The sequence below is a fragment of the Acomys minous genome (assembly GCF_964271855.1).
Source record: "Acomys minous genome assembly, chromosome: 2".
NCBI classification, from domain to species: Eukaryota; Metazoa; Chordata; class Mammalia; order Rodentia; family Muridae; genus Acomys; species Acomys minous.
This window is the reverse complement of record NC_140484.1, coordinates 125,224,148-125,244,598: the sequence shown is the minus strand read 5'-3', so window position 1 is coordinate 125,244,598 and position 20,451 is coordinate 125,224,148. Positions and strand designations below refer to the sequence as shown.

Below are 20,451 nucleotides of genomic sequence, written 5' to 3'. Positions count from 1 at the left end.
GAGCTGCAGACCAGGAAAGACTACATAGTGAGATCCTGTCTTCAAATGACCACTGCCTCAAAAATAAATAGCTCTACAACACAGAAAACACAATTGATTATGAAATATGTAAGAATATGTGCCAAATAATTAAGAGGGGAAAGGCCATGTAATTATGGATATGTTTAGGGGCTTAAAATTATGTATAGCAGGAGAATTATAGTTCAGGTGGGACCAAAATTCAGCAAAATCTAACAATTTCGTGTTGATGTTTTGTTAAGAAGACAAAGGGAAAATAGGTATACAGCTTTAAGAAGTTAACATTATGTTCAATCTTGAAATCAGTTTTTTCTAAATGTCTATCTTAAAATCGGTCAAAGGTAAGATATTTTTATCTCTAAATACATTCATTATTATAATTTATAAAACATAATTACATTTTATTATAACCTATAATATCAAAAAGTAAAAGAAATCCAAAAGGGCTATCCATTTTTTTTGGTGACTATAATTATTTTAAATTATTATATAACAACTTAGATTTAAAGTTTTAAACACATGAAAAATGTATTAGAAGGAAGAGTGATTTGTTTCTGGGTATTATGTGGGATTTTTATATACCTTTCAATTCCTTGGGTAATCCTGTACAATAAGTATGTACTTATTACCATAGAATAGTATTGAAAGAAGAAGAAAAACAGTAAAAGAAAAAGGTACGTGTGTTCAAGGTGGAAGGGGAAGTGGCAACAATGTTTAATGTTGCTATGATTTCATTCTCTGAGAAGTGGTAACTCAGACTGGCAGATGCAGTGATCAAGCTTTCCCTTGCCCCTTCCCACCTGGAGACAGCTTGGCTTGAGGACCAACACACTCACTGTCCTAAGTCATTCAGAGACACTTTCAACCTGTGGCTTTGCTTCTGATCGCCCCCTGGTCTATAGATAAAGATGCTACAGTGGTACTTCAACCAATCCAGAAGAACTCACTGTGGCTTACAAATAGCACGTTGTCTCAAGTGCTAGGGGAGGTTCCAGGAAATCCTGTTATTTTCCAGGGATGAAGGTCAGTCCTTATCAACAGAAAACAATAGGTGACAGCCCAAATGAAAAGTTCTAGGCAGATACACTAAATCGGGTGCTCAGATAATAGGTAACAGACTACACACAAATCACACCAGGAACACTTCTTGAAGGGGCAGGATTAGGTTTGACTATCCACCAAGGATTCAAGTTTTGGCCCAGAGAAAAGTGATACTTACGAGGCACACAGGAGCCAAATTTATCAGGAAATTCAGATATCAAGTCGTCATTGATTCGATCCTTCATGGGGCCCAAGATAATCACTGGCCGGGTGTAGTTTACTGCAGACAGGGAAAGGAAAGTGCAGATGAGGAGGGAGACGTAAACCTCTGCAATGCGGATGCATTGGATGCATCGGCACCTCTCCGGAAGTGATTCCTCACGGCAGACTGCCAGCCGCTAAGCCCTGCCAAGCCTTAACCTGGGGTGAATTACCCACAAAACCCCGCATGCAGAAATGCATGTTCAGCACAGGGGATGTTGACTCTGCTGCTTTCTAGAATTTTACTAACAGAATAAGCAGCAGCAGCTGCTGCCTTCGAGAGGAAGAGGATGAGTTAACGACCCCATGCTAACACACCTGGATTTTGGGAGCCTAGGAGAAAAAAACCAAAACCCAACAAAATAACAAAACCCAACCAGCTTTTCGGCCATTGCTTAAAGTCACTGTTAATAGTAGCGACATTTTAGGTTGTGTTTTCTTTTCCTTGGCTAAAAATTATGGTCGGTTCTCCGCTAGGGGCTTCCTGCTTCCTTTGCACTTTAGAGAGTATTTTAGTCTGCTTAGTGCAACTCCCTATGTGATGATGTTTCAGTTTTCTCTGGAACATCTCTATCCGCCACCATAAGCCTCTGTATAAATGTCTCTAGAGAGATAGATTCAGACTCCTGGAGCACTCTGCAAGTGGCCTGCCTCTGAGGTCTACTAGGAAGTCCCTTCCAAAACTGGGATGGTATCAGCTTCCCCAGAGCTGTTCTCCATCAGCCCTGCAGCTGAGGCCCTCACATGATTGGACAGGTGCCTTCCTTGTGAGGACACACCTCTCAAGGCCTGTTCCCCACCCCCCTCCTGGGCGCTGTTCCTGAGGCTGAGTATTAAGCTAAGGTTGCTATCACCTGTCATAGCCTGGGAATCAGTAATGTGGACATGTCTGGGAAACTTACTTTCCTGCCTCGAGACAGGCTCATAGGAAAGAATGAGGTCTTCTTGTCCTCCTGAGAAGAGAAGAAAGGAAAATTACAGTTGACAAGCAGCCGGCAGCACCCGATAGCTACAGTTCCTGCTCCAAAACACAGGAAACATACAGTTGAGGGTGAATTTTCCTTGCACTCTCTCCTTGAACCATTCAACAACTTCTCCATCCTCATAAATTTCCAGTGTCTGGCTTATTGCACAGTCATAACTCTAAGAGACAATGGGCTGCTCACTCTCTGCAGTGGGGCAGTGCTCTTTTTATCTGACGTTAGAAATGGCGTGCCATGCCTCCACACCAAGCATTATGAATAAAGTCATTTAAGAAAGGGTCCATCCGATAGCGTCACGCTACCTCATCAGAATTTCTGATCCTCTTAACTCATCTCGTATTTTATTTTTGTAAATATGTGGTCCAAAAGCAAGTGTTTATTTCATTTAAGTTTCAGAATATCCTTGTAGGATGCTAGAGTAAGTTTAATTTAATATGAGTCATCAGGAGTCTGTCCTTGGTCGGTTACATTAGATTCAAACTGAGGACACTGGGGTTATAGCTGTGGGGCAGTGCATGTGCTTAAGATGTGGGAGACTTGCTTCAAGCCCTGGTGCCCCGCCTCCAGGTGGAGATGTGTCCTAGGCCATTGGTTAAGATCGCTGCTAATGTGTGCCCTGAACCTTCAGAATGAAAACTACAGGAAGCATTACTGTAAACATGCCAGTGTTTCTAGCAACATTTGTTGCGTGACCTCTGCTCCTGGGTGGGCCTTGTGTCAGCCCATTACTGTAGAGACTATATTCGGCTTTGGCGATTAGTTCTAAATCAATTTTAAACACTAGATCAACTAGATGGTCATGGGGTTGTCTCGGTTCTACCCCTTCTACCCCTATATTTGCATTAGGTTTAGTGTTGACCAACCTTTGGGGTGAGAATAGGGTAGGGATATTGAAAACAGCTCAGTGTATGCTAGAGGAGACCCTGGAGAGGGAATGGGATGGGAGGTGGTCTTTGTCAAAGCCAAAAGACAGTGAACCTCTTCCCTCTACACCATGCTATAGAGTCTATAGACTGACCATCCCAAACATTCAGTTGGCCAATACCAGGTTCTCTTTGTTAGCTCCAGCACCAGAGAAAAGTGAGCTGTTTCACAAATGGTGGAAACTTCACAGATGGTTTTGGAAACTGCAGTTGAATTGGGTAGTTATAATGCTATGTCTGTAATTGTAGAGTGCAAAGGCCTTCTATGGAGCCTTGTAGTGGTAAGAAATGGCTGCCAACTTAAGTCATGTTTATATCTACCCCAAAGATGACTGACTGATTGACACTGCTAGGCCACACTGTATCCTGAAGGGACAATGAGACTTGATGTCTCTCCTAAATGGCACCTGTTGGACTCATAATTATGTCTGGGAAGGGGACTGGTGTGGGATGACTTGGAATTTTATGTATTCAGGGCAAGAATGATTCCCTGTGAATAAATCAAACTACATAAAATCAGAGTTCAGAGGAAAAAAAAAAGTGAGTGATACTGAAGCCCCAGTCATCTGATTTGCAGATGCACTGACATTCAGAAGATGGGGGCGGGGCAGGGGTGGAAGGGGGGGGTCAGGCGGTGAGGTCTGTGGAGAAAAACTTCAAGGGATAGTAGATGGTTCACTGATGGTAGCAACTTGAGACTACGACTGTATAGGGAAGGCTTGGCAAGACAGTATAAAAGGCAAATCCTGATAGTGGGACAAAGCTCCTGGTATCAGGTGGTCATTATCAGCATCTGCCCTCTACACTAGTTGTCCCAGGAAGAGACATAGGAAAAACTCCAACCACCACTGTGATGTCAGAAGTCACACTGTGATTTCCGTTGCAGAAAACAAGATGAGTAATGAGCCCAAAGGAAGGCTCTATTCTGTGTATCTGTGAATACGATCATTTCACGTTGGGAATACAGTTTCCTCTGAATAAATCTAACACGTCATGCTTCTATTTGAATCTCCTTCCAGTCACCTTGCAGATCACCCTGGTGGGATCTTCCGAATGCAAATCTTAAATAACATCTGATGTCATTCTGCATCATTTGTGGTTCAGAAAAAGCTGGGACAAGCCCAGCTTTTCATTTAGGAGCGAATTGTTTGTCCACTGCTTTTTGGTATGCTTCTTATGGAAGGAACTGGTTTTCATTCAGAGCAGTAGTGCTAGAAGATAATAATGTGGCATCCTTTATGTACTTCAGTCCTTATGGCCCTGTACAAACAGGGACTGTGTTGACATAGGAAGCTGTTGGAGAAGCCCTGAGGTTGAGGTGATGGAAGAGCTAAGGATGCAGCACCTTACGCCAATTTCCATGTTCCAGTAAAGAAGAAAAACAAAACAAAACAAAACAAAAAGCCCCAGTGAGTAGTGGAAAATAAACAGTGGAAAGAGCAAATCTTATAGCATCAAAGATGGAAATGCATGTCTCTATATCTGCAGGACACAGAGACTTTGCTTTTCTACATCACTGGCTTTTTGTTTTCATAGAATTTCTTGGGTAGTTGGTACTCTGGTGATCCATTTTACAGATGGAGAAGCTGAGGTTCAGAGAATTTTGACGAGGCCCATTTGCTCAGTTAGTAAGAAGACAAGCCAAGACTTAAATTCACATTTTCCCCCTCTGTTGAGTATATCATACTGTCTCAGGAGGGCAGGAGATATAGGCGTCTCCAGGGGACTCACTAGAGCTTCCAGTGAACAAAGGGTGTGGTTCAGACAGGAGGGCAGGATCACTGGGAGCCACCGAGAGGTTCGTGTGTAAACACCAGCACTTCTGCTTTCTCTTGCTCTCTGTTGATATATCAACTCTATAGTCATCCTTAGTAAATTTCTAAAAAAAATTTTGTTCCTCAGAAGAGTTTGGCACGTAGAATAACAGCTGGCAAAAGGTACAAACTATTCTCAGTCTTGTTTTGGCAATGTTGTGGCTGGCAGTGGGCAAGCAGCGCAGCCTGTGGGCTTTGTAGCTGTCAGATTCTTGGCAGAGCTGTTCTCTTTCTTTCTTTCTTTCTTTCTTTCTTTCTTTCTTTTCTTCTTCTTCTTCTTCCTCCTCCCCCCTCCATCCCCAAGAGCTGTTTTCTAAAAGATGCTGTACTACACTGCGTGTGTGAAACAGGAGCCCATCGTAGTTAGGCATGTGTAGAGCAAGACCCCAACACTCTTCCCCAGAGACAAAAAAGAAAAAAAAAAGCTGGGTGTGGTTGTGGTGGTGCACGGCTTTAATCCCAGCACACAGGGAGGCAGAAGCAGGTGGATTGCTGTAGCTTAAGGCTAACCTGGTCTAAAAAGCCAGCCAAGGACAGCCAAACCTACACAGAGAAACTCTATATTGAAAATCCAAACCACTACCACCAATTCCAGCAACAATAAAAACAAGCTTCTGTTCTTCTCCATTCTTGGAAACAAGAGAGAAAGGAGAGCAATGGGGACCGGTGCTGCTAATGTTGTATTTAATGTTCTAAGCTTGGTTATTAGTGTTTGCTGCTGAGGACCATTATGAATCAGTCTGCTCCCCACAGACCGAGAATGTTAGCACCAGGACAGGTTAGGTTGGCAAGTATGAAGCTTGTGGTGGTGCTCCTCAACGCTGCGCCCTCAGTGGAAAGCATACAGTAGTCACTGCCTGAACTGAAAAGCTTCAGTGTAGCCACAAAAGTTTTTCATGTTTATTTCTTATTTTTTCTTTTATTAGTCTGTATGTTTTACTTGCATATATGTGCCTAGTGTCTGTGGAGGCCAGAGAAGGCATTGGATCTTCTTGGAACTGGAGTTACAAACAGTTGGAAATATCCATGTGGGCACTAGGAATCAAACTCAGGTCTTCTGAAGAATAGCCAGTATTCTTAACTGCTGAGTCAGCTCTCCGGCTCCTCTATACAATTCTTTAAGCAGCGATTTCCAGTTGGTTACTGTTCACATCTTGATTTACATCTATTTGTTAGTTCAATGTCTCCACAGGATAGTCAGAAGATTAAATTGCTCAAGCAAGAGAAAGCCCTTAAAACCAGGCTTAGTCTATAGTTAACACAGGCTTAGTCTTAATAATCTGATCTGTGGTACAGAGTCGTTGCCAAGTATTGGACTAAACAGTGAGGAGCTGGGGTTACAAACTCTAGGGTGGAGGGAAGACTGTATGGGAGCCAGAATCACAAAGTCTCCTTGTAACTTCGGGGCTACAGCTTACTGGTGAGGTACACAGCCTGAGAGCTCTGGCTGCCTCCTATGCGAAGTAGGCTGTCAAGATAAGACCTACCTAGTAACAGTATCATTGCAGAAGTCAAATGAGATAATAAAGATGAAAGAACTAAAGGCAGCCATGGTCAAGAAAATGAAAGTGGAGTAGGATTAAAAAATATGGGAGCCACAATTACCAACTGTTTTAGAGAACTCTTGGGTCTCCTCATCTCAGAGACTGCACTCAGGTCATTTCTTCAAGATCCTCATTTGGAAAATCCTCACGTAACTGATGAACACCGATGGGCAAGAAGGATAATTGTCAGCTCCCATACACCCATTATGTATAAAGAGCCTGGTGGAGCTATGAGAAGGTGAGCCATTGGCTGTGGAGGTTTACCTGGTCCTGATAATACCTGCTTGGTATTTATTGCCTCCCAATACAAGGGAGGGCAATTGGAATATGCAGAAAGGTCAAAAGCATGTGCCTTAACTTCACTACTTTATTGGCAGACATAAATATGGAACTATTCAATAGTCTAGATTTTAAAGTGGTATGTTGTATAACTAGGCAATATGCACGCTAACTAATTACATTTTAGCTACTATTCAATATATTTCAACTTGGAAAATTATTCTGTAATGCTTGGTTTGTGTGGCAGATGTCTGAATTATGTTTTAGAAGTGGAGGCTTGTAGGCATGCCTGTGTAGGGCTGTGTGTCTCCAGAATGCAGTGTGAATGGGGCTTTGTGCACTGTGCAGTTCAGTAGCCTTGGACTATCTTGTATCACCCACTTTTTATAAAGTCATCCTGTCTCCAGATTGAACAGGCGATGTTTTCACATTGGCAAAGAGTCTTTCCGTGCCTGCTTGTATTACTACTCATGAGACAGAATTATAGTCTCAATTATAGCAAAAGCCAGAAATTCACTAGAAAAATAGAGTCTATTTTGATATCAAAGTTGTCTTCTTCTGGAACACATGTCTTGACCATACTTCTGCCTTTCAATCATGGCACTACCCCTCACAGAAAGTTCCTCGCTCCCTTTTGACAAGTGCTCTTCTTCCCAAAGCTTAGCACACAGGCCACTTCCTGTCTGGAAGTAGTGCTGGTGATGCATCTGTTGTCCTGGAGTCAGACTCTCATCCTGGTCCCTGCTGTTCCGGTTCTTCTATTGAACTCCGACTCCCAGTACATGTGCACTGAGATCTAGGCTTGAGCAGTTTTCATAGTGGGTTTTATAGTGCTGAGAAAGGCGACCTTGCATGTAGGAGCTGCCAAATGAATCAGTGGTTGTTCCTCTTACCTTCGAAGGGCATCATGCACGCTTGCCCCTTTATAGTCTGAGACCCTGATGTAATGATTGCACATCATTTTTGCCTTACTATCATCAGGACTCCAACTCCAGCTCCCTCTCTTCTCGTGGGTAATTTATGGTGTATAGCATTGTTTCCTTCATTCCCTAAATAAATATTTGTGTACAGCTATAGTTTGGGAGGGTAAAGAATGATTGGTGTCATCATGGCACATCTCCCCAACACCTTGAAGCTGGGGCCTAAATTCTATCACTCGCTTGTTCTGGAAACATATTCTAAAAATATAGTTTTCCAAAGGAGAAGGTAGTTGCTACAGATGTACTCTATGTCTGTCTATGGAGTGGGAGCAAAGTCCTTGAAAACTAAGGAAATCGGTGCCAGTGATCTTCACGAAACCAAACAAGGAAGTCACTTTTCTCCTTGTGAAAAAATCGAAGATGGCTTATGGAGTCAGAAATAAGCTTTGGCCCTTCCTTCTTGACTAGTTTATGAATTTAAAAAAAAAATCAATGAGAAATGGGAGAGGCAATTTTTAAAAATCCTAATGTTGGGTTAATCATAAGAGTAGGAAGAGCGCAGCCATGTCGAGCACAAGACATCTTTGAATCCTTCCATCAGTGAGACCTGATGGGATTTTTCTCTCAGTAATACTTTCACCAATATGACAAGCAGGCATTTTTAATATTCTGCCTCGGTACCATATCACAATTTTGTTGATTCAGTCTTTGGTCTGTGTCGCCTTCCTTTTCTGATCCCTATCGTTACCTGACATCCATCTCTTGTGGGTGTGTCTTCCACTAGCCACCAGTCTCCTTCTTCAGAACTTTTATCAAACCCTAGATTATACTTATAAATTAACACCGTGCCTCAAAAGGCATGCCTTTATATTGTATCATACTAAAGTGGGGTGGGACAGGGATGCCCCAAATAATTTTATTTTTCAACTAGCAATATTCAAGCAAAAGGCCAATACCAATTACTGCTTTGGTATTTACTTCTGTGGGTCATGTATTGGGCCTGCAGTCTTCTGATACTCTTGACAATTGCCTTTTGGGTAACCTGTTTTGCTAAGGACTGCAAATTAATATATTAAAGACATCATAAGGATGCCAATGGTAACAGGTACCTACATCAGTTACCAAAGACCAGTAAGTAGGCAGCAAGAAACCATGGGGGTGATTAGAAGGATGGGCTTGTTGTTTGGTGCATATTTCCATACACTAAGCAAATGGCTTGAGGTGACCAACAAAAGACAAGGGAATATTTTTAAGCAATTACCTACCTTTTTGGTTATGATTAATGACCTAAAAAGTTTTAAAAATTCTTTCAGCATTAGATGAAGCATTTTCATCAATTTTCCAACCACTCCCCAAACAAGGTTAGACGCATAGATATGCTATGTGTCTTAAAATCTTAATCAAGGAGAAAGTGATACAAAAGACACTCAATTTAAAAGGAACAATGTAAATTAGAAATATTTCTGCTTCATAAAGCAGAAGGAGGAGGAGAAAAGACTCATGACTTTGCTTCCTCCTACAGGGAGGTTAAATTGATTTGCAGTGATAGAATGTCAAAATCCTCTATCATGTGGTCTCAACCAGTTGAGGTTTGCATTGGTATTAGAAAATCTGCGCCCACATGCACAAATCATGTTAGGGTTCACTGATGGCCCCTGTGTCATTTGTATCTTTCCACATCAAATGCTGATTTCATTTCAAGCCATTTGCTCTGAAGAAGGATGAAAAAAAAAAAAAAAGGCAGCAATTGAAAAGAATCTGCAATGGCTACCACAGGCAATGGGGGGCAACTGCAAAGAAAAGATCCACAAGCCCAAGCGGTAACTTACGGCAGCTACTTTCGCTATCGCTGGCATTAGAAGAGACGTGTTCTGCAAGGACAGCACAGCAAATTAAAGAATGATCAAGCGTCAGAGAGCAGCCAGAACGGAAAGGGCACACCCATGCAAAGCTACTGAGGGATGTGAGCAAAGGCCAGTGAAAGGCCGCAGAAGAGATCGCACTAAGAGAATCCAGATAAGAGAAAGATGAAAACTTTATTGCCAGTTTACACCACACTGCTGTTTCTTCCTTTTTAGAAAAAAAAAAAAAGTACCTTTTAGTATCAAACAGTAGCAACCCAGGTGACGTTCTTTTTGTAAATACTATGACACATCCACAGAGGGGTATTGGGAAGGGCAGTGTGTGTCCACTGTGGTGTAGATGGTTTTTTGTATCTATTTTAGTCCTTGATGATTTGGAAGGAAGACTGAATTTGCCAACCTGGAGTTCCTTCAACTTTATATTCTATTTAAATACTTCGGGAGCAAATCCTCTGGTCTAAAAGGGATTTGTGAAGCTCTTTCCTGCTTCAGTGAGTAGAAAATATGGGAGGAAGCAATCAGTCCCTGAGAGATGGCTCATGACTTAGTTTTTATGCTATCTATGATCCTTGCTTGAGTAGCTATTAAATTCTGGGAGAATGGAGCAGGCAGAAGATAAATGGCCTGATACCCAGGCAGGATCTAGCGTGAATTTTGATTAACACATCCTGAAGAACTTGGCTAACATAACTGTGTGTGTGTGTGTGTGTGTGTGTGTGTGTGTGTGTGTGCGCGCGCGCGCGCTGATGAGTTAGTCATGTGTAACTACTTATCAACTTCCTGTGTTGTGCCTGTGTGCCTTCATTGGAAATTCTTATCTCTCCTACTTTGAAACTGTGCTGTACTTTGAAACTGTGCTGTATGCAGTACTTGGGTTTTTTTCCTCAGTTATTAAATCTGTTCAATTTTTAAGAAGTAAGCAAACATCTGGACATTCTGGATTCAACAGGGCATTACATACCTTTTTAAAAATGATGTTTGCTATTAGTGATATGCTGGAACGATCCCTTTCCCTTCTAAATTGAAAGTAAAAATTCCCCCCAGGTGGTGCTTGATGCCTTCCAGATGATGTTAAAATTGGTGTTTAAATTTCAAACCACATTCTATATAATCTTTCAAATATAAAGTTTTCATCTTTGAGAAGATTTAACCAGATTTTGTTTTCTGCAGCTACATGTCTAAAACAGGCCAGTGAGAGTCAAAACTTGAACGCTGGAAGGCAGGCATCATCACACAGGCTTATGTAAACAACTATTGAAAATGCGCAGGCTTATGTACACAGCCTTTGAATGTGAAATCCAACTCAATGATATTTTGCTTTATAAAATGAAATGAACAGCTAAAAATATCTCCTGTAGATATTACATTAAAAAACAGAACAAAATTGGGTATGTGATACATTTTCAAAATATACAACATTCTGTTCTTACTTTATTGGTGCTTCTAGAGTGGGGTTAGGATTAAAGAAAGCAAAATCATAGCATAGGTTTTGGAGACATAGATACTAGTTCTTAATTGCTGAGTGCAACGAGACATAGACCAAAGACATGAATAAGTAGAAAATGCAAAGGTCCAATATATCTTATTTTTCATTCTGTGCTACAAGATGAGGCTCTGAAAACATGACATGGCTAGTGACTCATGAACAGGAAAAGGGACTCATGTTTATCGAAAACTATCATACAAATGGTTCAAGCAGGACCACTGCAAGTCAGAGGGGGAAAAAATCAAAGTTAATAACAAAGAATTAAGGCTCAGATAGTTTAATATTACTTTTTGAGAATGCATGTTGCTATTGACTACAAAACAGCTCCTTTATTAATAGCAAAGTATAGCTCAATCACAGAATTGGGCAAGGTCATTGACTTTTTCCATGTTGAAAAGGCAGAAGAAAGAACATAGAGTATATTTCTACTTCGCCATTCTAGACCTCTTAGCTCACCCTTTCTTTTCAACATGGTCTCTTGCTCTCAGAGAGGAAGTTGGTGGCTGAGCAAGTGATGCCATGATGGGCATCTGGACCATGTTGTCCATTATCACCGGTCAGAAAGGGGACGCGTTAAATGCAGCAAGAGTTAGACTGCCTGGCACACTTTGCTTTTCAATGCCGACATGCAGAACAAAATGACTGAAAATTATTTTGTAGGAGCATTCACAGCTAGGTAACAAATAAAACTCGTATCGTGTGCATGCTAGGGATGAAAGGCCCTCAAGAAAAGGAACAAAAAAAAAAGCCAAACTCAAAAGGAAAGGAAAGGAAAAGAAAAGTTAACAGTGACCATTCCTGGAAACTTACTCAGAGTCTTTGTTCCATAACCGTCGTCACCTAATCCGGGGATGTCCTGCATGGAAGTCCCCAGAGAGAGCAATGAGAGAGGAAGAACAGCCACGGAAGAGGAAGGTAGAAGTCAGTGGGGTCAAAACGGATACTACCATGACAGACCGTGTTGCCCAAGCAATCTGGATCCCACTTTCTTACCTTTTGAAATAACTTTCACCCCAAACTCCCTGAGCCGAGTAATAAAAGGAAATTTTTGATTTGTAAATCAACTGAAAAGGTTGAAGCCAGAGAGCATGAGAGGGGAAATAAAAGAATCAGTGTCTATAATTTTGCTCACTGTGAAGAACATCCCCACTCCAAATTTCGTAACAAATTTTGTATCCATGAATACAAGTGTATTTAATGGCTTCCTGGAGGATAAGAGGGAACTAGTGCTCCAAGCTCAAAGACAAGACAAAATATGTACATGGCAATGGTAATCCAATATGTCAAGGCAGAACGGAAAATTTGTCTCAAGCCTTAGAGGGAGTTGCATTATCAAGCCAGACCGGTTGTTCCTGGTCACAGAGAAATGCTGATTGGAGTTGAAGCCCCAGCCTTGTCAGGGCCCTTTTTTGGTGCTTTGCACAAGGATCCAGACTGCCGTCAAACACTGGTCACAGTAGTAAAACCTGCCTGCCTGCCTGCCTGCCATGTTGTTTGCCTAGGTGTGTGGTGTGGGAGAGCCTGTCGTGAGTGTGGCCCGTGAAGGTTTTTTTTTCCTTGTGTTGCATGTGACGTTATCTTTGAGAATCTACTTACGTTCAGGATCACTGGTTTCCTGCTCACTCTGCTCCTTGCTCTTGTAGAATGGGAATTTTCGTGAAAAGATGAAGCTCTTTTTACGCCTGTCACTGAATGACTGTGAAGGAGAAAAGGCAATGGGGCAAAAACAGGGGACGTCTAATTGTTGTCACACTCATGCTGACAGAACAACTAGTTTGTAAAAGCACAGAGAGCTGTAGTGACACAAGTGGACACTCTACAAAGGTGCTGGGGGAATCTACGTGCAGACTTGACTTTCAAGGGGTGACAGTTCTTGATAAGGACGCCTTGGAGAAAATGGCTTTACAGTCAAAACAGTCCTTGCACGACAGTGGTGACAGAGATGCCATAAGGTGGGAGCCCCGGACTCTCTATCCTTGTTTGACAGCTTGGCCATTACCTTTGGCAAGTGGAACTTCTGCATCTTCACCTGCAAGTCAACACACTTCTGAGGTGTTGAGATCACACGAGGCGGTATCAACACAAAACGCTATACAGTTCGCAGTTTATCACCGTCAGGCATAAAATGACTATAGATAAAGGGTTTTTTTTTTTTTTTCTTTTTCTTTTCATTGTCTAGGTGTCTTAATATTGAATTTGTACTATCTCAGCTTGGAAGCCTGTGAATTTTCAAAAGATAATTTAGCCTCACACCATCATTACTGACTAGATTGAGAAGCAGAGAGGTTGAGTCAGTCCAATGGCAGCATCACAGTTTGTTGGTGACAGCCAGTAAGAAGTCAACCAGAAGCTGCTAATGTGGTATTTAGTTGGTAATCATCCAAGCATGGGAGAAATGACAGTCACCCATCTACATTTTAAGGACGGATACTGAATACTTTTAAAGTACAAGCTGTCTATTAGTTTAAAGAGGGCCAGATTAAAACTAAAACATGTATAGAATAGTCATAAAAATTTGTTCCCTCAATTAGCACATGTTTGTTTAGTAGATTTCTAAAGAAAATGCAGTTTATCATATTGAAACTATTGGTGCATAAATGCTTTGTGGGGTTGTTTGTTCTGAAAATGTCTTATTAATTTTATATTTTATAATGTTTCAAAAAATGTCTTGCCAGTATACTTGACTGATTTAAATCTTCTAGCTACTTAAAAACACTAGAAAAAAATCTCCATGGAACACGTTTTCTTAGTTGCACAGGTTTTAAATTGAATTGCCAATGGTAATGTGAAAGCAGTATTCTAACCCAGGGCTAGCATTGGCCACTGTCAAGAAGAAATGTAGAGCCAGAGAAGTGACAGCGTGGAGGAAATTAATACTTGTTGGTTGAGAGGTGAGCATTTTGTTCCATTGGTGGCACTTAGTCATGTGCCCGTATTAGTTAGAAGCTCACCTCCCCCTCCCCCCACAAAAAGCAAAAACATTTGTTTTGTACTCTTCTTGTGTTTCTCTGTTAAATATTAATTTGGTGATCAAGTTTATTCAGAAAACACTGACGTACTGAAATGTCTTTCACCAAAGTCAGAGCAGCTTAGTTTTATACCAAGCTCAGGAAACGTTTTATATTTCATGTTAAAGCACTGCTTTCTCAGAACTTAGTCTGCAGACAGCACCTGTGTCTACTAGAGTTTTATCATAACTTGCAAGGCTGGGAAGTGCCCCATATTGTCCTTAAAGGAGCGTCACAAGTGTGCTCCTGCATCACTCCAGTGCCACGCTGCTTTTACACCTCAAGCATATTTAAACTCCAGTAACTGAAAGTAAAAGAAAAATACCATGTAAGAATTAATGGTGTGTGGTATCAATCATGTGTTAGACACTTCATTACAGTGGACTTCTCATGCAAAACGATGAATTCTCATGCAAATACAAAATGATGCCAAGGAGGAAAGCCTGGGGGTGTAAACACGCAAACACACACAGATGGATAATGCAGAGGTTTCCGGGACCCCGAGTGGTGTTGCATGCAAACCACATCATTTAAATGGTCTCATGGGTCAAAGAAAAATGAAAAAGTATTGTCTTTGATTAATTCTTTCATGTTTCAAAGCAAGGAATGTAAAGTGTTAACATTTCCCAACTATGAAAATGTTGTGTATCATGAGTTCTCTGATCAGACATAATAATACTGAACATCACACTTTTTAAAAGGACAGAAAATACATGATACTTCAAAAGTAAATTCATATAACAGTATTACAGGCAAATACATTTTGATTCCTTCCTGCATAACATGGAAGGTACCAGACCCCTTCATGGTCACACTTTCTTACATGTATGGACACAAAATCAAATCACTATTTCAACTCACACAGATTTCAATGTTTGCACTTAGGGGCTTAGTTAAACATTTTGACCTATAACAGATTATATGTATAAGGCTATTTATTTTTCTAGACTGATACAGTACCAGGCTTTATTACCACTGTCATTTTTGTTTTTAATATAGAAGAGGAAAATCTGCTCCATGAGTGCTAGGTGAACAAAATAAATTAGCACTTTTGGTACTTATATAACACATGCTGTAAAGCAAGGGCTGCTTTGCAGCTCTAGTATTAATTTTACTTCATCAGTGATATCTTGTCAATATTACAGCATCTTCAACCCTCATGCATTGTTTTCAAGGAGAAAATTTGAATACAGGTTGTGAAAACACTAATCAAATGTGGCCTGAGTAAATTGGCACAGGAAAGAATTCTACTTTAAAATTTGACCAAAGGGTGGGGGGACGGATTTATTGAGCACTGAATTACCAAGCTTAGTTCTCAGGCACCACATATGTAGATCTGCAGGCTACCTTCATGCAGCCTGCCTTACCACTGTTTCTGTATGTGTCCACAGTGGCTCAAATGGTGGGCAGTGAAGTCAGGAGTTGAATTGGCTCCAAATGTTACTGTTCCTGTGAGTACCAATTTCTGCAAGCCATGCCTGCTTCAAGTTTATATTTAAAATGACAAGCAATTTGACTATGGTAAGTCACGCCACATAATCTGTCACTCCTAGGTAGTAGTGCCTGGCGACTGCTTAGGCCACCATATGTTGCTAGTATCACCTCTTTTGCTACATCTTTCTTCCTTGGATAGCAATTCATGCAATTGAGGGCTCAAAGCCGCTCTTGTTCTTATGATAGTGTTAAAAAGCAAAAGGACTTTCAATGACTAGACAAAGCAACCTATAACAACTTTGCAGCTAGTTAATAGAGAAGTAAGTAGTTGTATGTAGCTTAGGTAATGAAGTTTGCAGAGTAGGAAGTGATGGTTGATGGGCATGGACTTATTTTAGGGTAAAGATGAGATTGTGGTGATGGATACATAATCCTATGGATACATACAGGAGGGAGCACAGAATTGTGTACTTTTAGGTAATATAAGCAATGTAAATTATACCTCAATAAGGCCATTTTAAAAAGGAGTCCTCCCACAACTCAAAAGGAAAACAATCATGTCAGGTTTCTCATTGCAGTTGGTGTGAGCACGTTATGCCCTGAACTGAGCGCTCCCCTTAAAGTCTACCATGCACATACATGTAGAACTCTATGTTTGCTGATGTTGATCTGATTCTGTCGTGTGTCCTTTAAGTGAATGCTTTTCATGTTGTGACAGACATTATAACACTCCTGTCAGGAGTCAGCATCTTATTAGTTCCTTGATTTTTAGGCTAAATGTTATGAAACTTCCTGCATTGACCCCCACCGTAGAATGCTTTGGTATACGATAAGGAAGAAAGCAAAAACTCAAATCCTCTCCTCTCTCATGTAAACTCCATGTTCTTAAAGATGCATGGCACGTGATTATCCTTTTTATCAAAAAACTGTACCAAAAAAAAAAAAAATAGGGACCTATTACTGTTGCTTTCTTCTCATCTGCCAATCCCCCTCCTTTTATAGCTCCATAATGCCACTTTTGTTGGTAACTGCATTCTCTGTTAGAATTTAAATTTTTACAGGGCTTGAATATGCTTTTTCTGTGGCTCTTCCTAATGTTTATAAATACTTGTTTCCTTATAGTTGTATTCACCTGGAGAAGCTACTTAGGCATCATGTTGTATTTTTGTGTGGAAAAAAAAAGTAAAACAAAATATACTAAAGAATAAATAATAATGCTACCAGGAAGACTTCAATCAAAGACCAAAAGTTAGCTCTCAGACTAAGACTCAGGAGCACAGGAAAGTACCATTCAGAAGCCTTGGTAAGTTCGATTAAAAATGAAGTCCCAAATGAAACTGAATATGCTCAAACCTATAGATTCCATGATCAGTTGACGGATAAAATTTGATTTTTCATGTTTCTTTTCTTTCTTTATGACAACATAATCATTAAAGTGTGAAGTTTGTGCAACTCTGTAAGACAAATTGCCTGGCTTCTTCAACATAAACATTACATCAACCAACCAAAATGAGCAAAATCTGCAAATTAGCAGAGACAAGTCACATCAACAAATTATCACATAGACTTCATTTGTGTTCAGGTTCCAACAAATTACAAAAGAAAACAACAACAACAAAACCATTATGACATTTGTGGTGCACTGTGAATCCAGAGAAGAGGAGGAAGAGAAGGAGGAGGAGGGATCATGGCCAAGTTGCCCCATGGGAAAGGCCACGAGAGGGTACAATCCGGACAACCTGAGATTGACCCCCAGATCCCATGTAAAGGTGGAAAAGAGAGAGCAGATGCCACAGAGTTGTCTGTTAATCCAGCAATTGATAATTTTTATGTGTGACAATGGCATATGGCCATGCCATATTGAATTAGGAATGGTTAGAGGCTCTGGATTACCTCCATATGGGTGTGACATAGCACTCAGTACACTCTAAAGGAAGAATTGTAAGGGATGGAGACATTTTCTTGGCAGATTTACTGTGATGTATGTATAACAATACTGAAAACATTAGGTATTTGCTGTAGGACTGAACAAATGAATAAATGCAGGCATGCCAGGAACAAGGTTTGTCATGGTCAAAAACAGGATAGTTGAAAAGAGAGGAAGACTCTTTAAACATTTTAATTCCTCCTCTAAAGAACCCTCAGATGTGATAATAACTTTATAGTCAAAAGTGTAGCTAGCACCCAGCCTGCAAGGCAGAAAATAATGTTGTTGGGCTGGAAACAATATTGGAACAAACCCTACGCTAATTGTGATGTGTGCTGCCTAATTGTGGTCTGTGCAAAGGATACCAAAGCCAAACCCACATAATATGAACAAGGGACACAATAAATTTGAGAGGAAGTTTGTGATGCCATGGAAAGACTTAATTAAAGTCAGAGGGAACGAAAAGCTTTTCTGTGTAGGAGAACCTGCAGAGGATGATAAAGTCAGGATCACTCTTCTGTAGCTACCATTGTAACAGAAACTTCATTCAGGAGTCTTAGCAGGGTTTGCAAGTCTGTGAGAACACGGGATAGTCATCTCTTCACTTATTATTTAACTCCAAGAACAGCAGGAATGGCTATATAGCGGAGCAGTATCAACCATGGGAAAAGACAGCCTGTCCTGATGTATTTCTTGAGGACAAGTACGGAAACGTGTAGGAAGCAACTGCTCGCACTGACGAAGAGAAGTGGGACAGAAGCATAAAAAGAAAACAAAGCACCTGCCCCTGGGTTCCACGTCGGGATGGGGGGGTTAGGCCGGGAGGAGAGGAACAGATGCTTTTTGCAGGGAAAAGGGTGAAAGAGAATTTCCCAGTAAACTCCAGCAGCATCTAGACCAGCGGTTCTCACCCTTCCTAACGCTGCCACGCCCTTTCATACAGTTCCTCATGTTGTGCTGACCCCAACCATGACATTTTCATTACTACTTCGTAACTGTAACTTTGCTACTGCTATGCTTGGTAACACAAAATATTTTTAGAGATAGATATTTGCCAAAGGGATTGTGACCCACAGGTTGAGAAATGTTGATCTAGATGGTAATTCTAGCTCCCAGGATGTCCCCCCACAATCCCCACAACAGGTACTTAGATAAGTACTCTAAACTCTGTTCAGAAGTTTTTTGGAAACACATTTCTTGGTGTGCCCCAGGGAACATTCTGGGTTCTGAAGCCATGATCCATCTACAGTAGTAAGATATTGCCTGTGTTTGCACTGTCTAGGGGCCAGAAAACAGGGGCCAGAAAATTCAGTATAGTCCCATCTATGGGATGCCACAGACAGTTATTTCCAAACCAGTGAAAAATGAAATATCTTGCAAACACTAATTGGCCCAGAGGAGTACCTAAGCTTGCTCACCATCCTGCACTGTAGGTGATGGAGGGTGCTAGCTACCCTCATGAAACAGGCAATGGTAACTGTAGTGTTCCTTCATCCTCATCAGTCACGGGCACCTGAGTGCTGCTCTGGGATGAAATGTGTTGGAGAACACATGGGTACTGGTCTTCAGCTCTGAACTCCTTAGGAGTCTATGCATGGCTAGCAACAGTAGATTTTTTAAAAAGGGAAATGTCTCAGTGAAACCCATAATTATTGTACAATGAACCCATGCTAATTAAATATTTTAGGTGTCAAAATAATTAAATATGTAGTCCATTTGCCTCAAACTTGCGATCCTCCTGCCTCCACCTCTTTAGCATGCCCTACTGGTTTGTGCCACCACAACTGCCTAAATATTTCTAAAGATTTATTTTGAAAATTTGTGTGTTCTGCTGGGAAGTGGCGGTGCACACTTTTAATCCCAGCACTCGGGAGGTAGAGGCAGGTGGATCTCTGTGAGGCTGAGGCTAGCCTGGTCTACAGAGGAATTCCACAACAGTCAGGGCTACACAGAGAAACCCTGTCTTGAGAAACAGATAGAATAAAATTGATGTGTTTCTGTGTCTTTGTGAGTATGCCATGCATGTAGGTACCCACAGAGGCCAGAGCCATTGGATACTTTGGAGCTGGACTCACAGGCATTGTGAGCTGCTCAGCTTGTTGCTGGCTACTGAACTCAGGGCTTCTGGAAGCACTTATTGCCCTTAACAACTGAGCCATTGACCCAGCCTCACTGATTAAAAGGAATTAAAAAAGGAATCAAAGCACAATTTAAAAGAAGGATTATAAAAAAATCTTACTGAGGTCTAAGACAGTACATACAAGTAATTGCATGGAATTAGAGAGATGATGCAGGATATAAATGAGAAATCATTGCTCTGCTGACTAGATGTTAGAGACTGAGAGGGTAAGAAAGAGCCAGTAAGAGAGACTAATAGTAGATGGTTTCATTGGGAAGATGTGTACCAGCAGTCAATCAACAAAGTGTTTCAGGGAGGAAAATGGCATGAATCATCTCTAGTAGGTAGATTTTTTATTAATGAAAGCAAAACCAAAACCAAATAGAAATGAAGATCTCAGGAGTTGGGCATGGTGGCACAAGCCTTTAATCCCAGCAATTCAGAGGCCTCTGTGAGTTCGAGGCCAGCATGGTCGAGAGAGAGAGAGAGAGAGAGAGAGAGAGAGAGAGAGAGAGAGAGAGAGAGAGAGAGAGAGAGAGAGAGAGCGCTGGGGGGGGGGGGGAAGAAAAGAAGTTCTCCATAAGTCATTGAAAACATTCTGGTCACACACAAAAGAGAACACATTTAAGACCTCTGGGACCTCAGTGAATGGATGAATGCTTTCAGACTTCTCAAGGAAAGAAAAGTAATTGAAGGCACAGGAAATAAATAATAGAAAGGTTCACAAATCGTGTAGAAGATACAGACATTCACGCACAGCAGAGTAATATGATCCTTCATAGAGATGAGCAGAGAGGCTCCTTACTGCATCCTATTATACTCACTGAAGCTT

The 20,451-nt window shown here is 41.1% G+C and overlaps 1 protein-coding gene across 30 annotated transcripts in view; it reads right to left on the bottom strand.

The window, feature by feature from the left end:
• The window catches only part of DLG2 (discs large MAGUK scaffold protein 2), a gene marked incomplete at its 3' end in the record, with an annotated part of 1,901,401 nt that overhangs the window by 20,380 nt on the left and 1,860,570 nt on the right, over positions 1–20,451 (bottom strand). For 14 of the 30 annotated variants that reach the window (XM_084767719.1, XM_084767691.1, XM_084767713.1 and 11 more), the window contains 4 exons: positions 12,728–12,827; positions 9,613–9,654; positions 2,223–2,273; positions 1,238–1,339 (listed from right to left, as the gene is read on the bottom strand). In XM_084767719.1, coding sequence (XP_084623845.1) covers positions 1,238–1,339; positions 2,223–2,273; positions 9,613–9,654; positions 12,728–12,827 — 295 coding nt within the window. Of the gene's footprint in view, positions 1–1,237; positions 1,340–2,222; positions 2,274–9,612; positions 9,655–11,941; positions 11,988–12,727; positions 12,828–20,451 lie in introns of all 30 variants that reach the window. The other 16 variants (XM_084767720.1, XM_084767718.1, XM_084767706.1 and 13 more) reach the window with 3 other exon arrangements.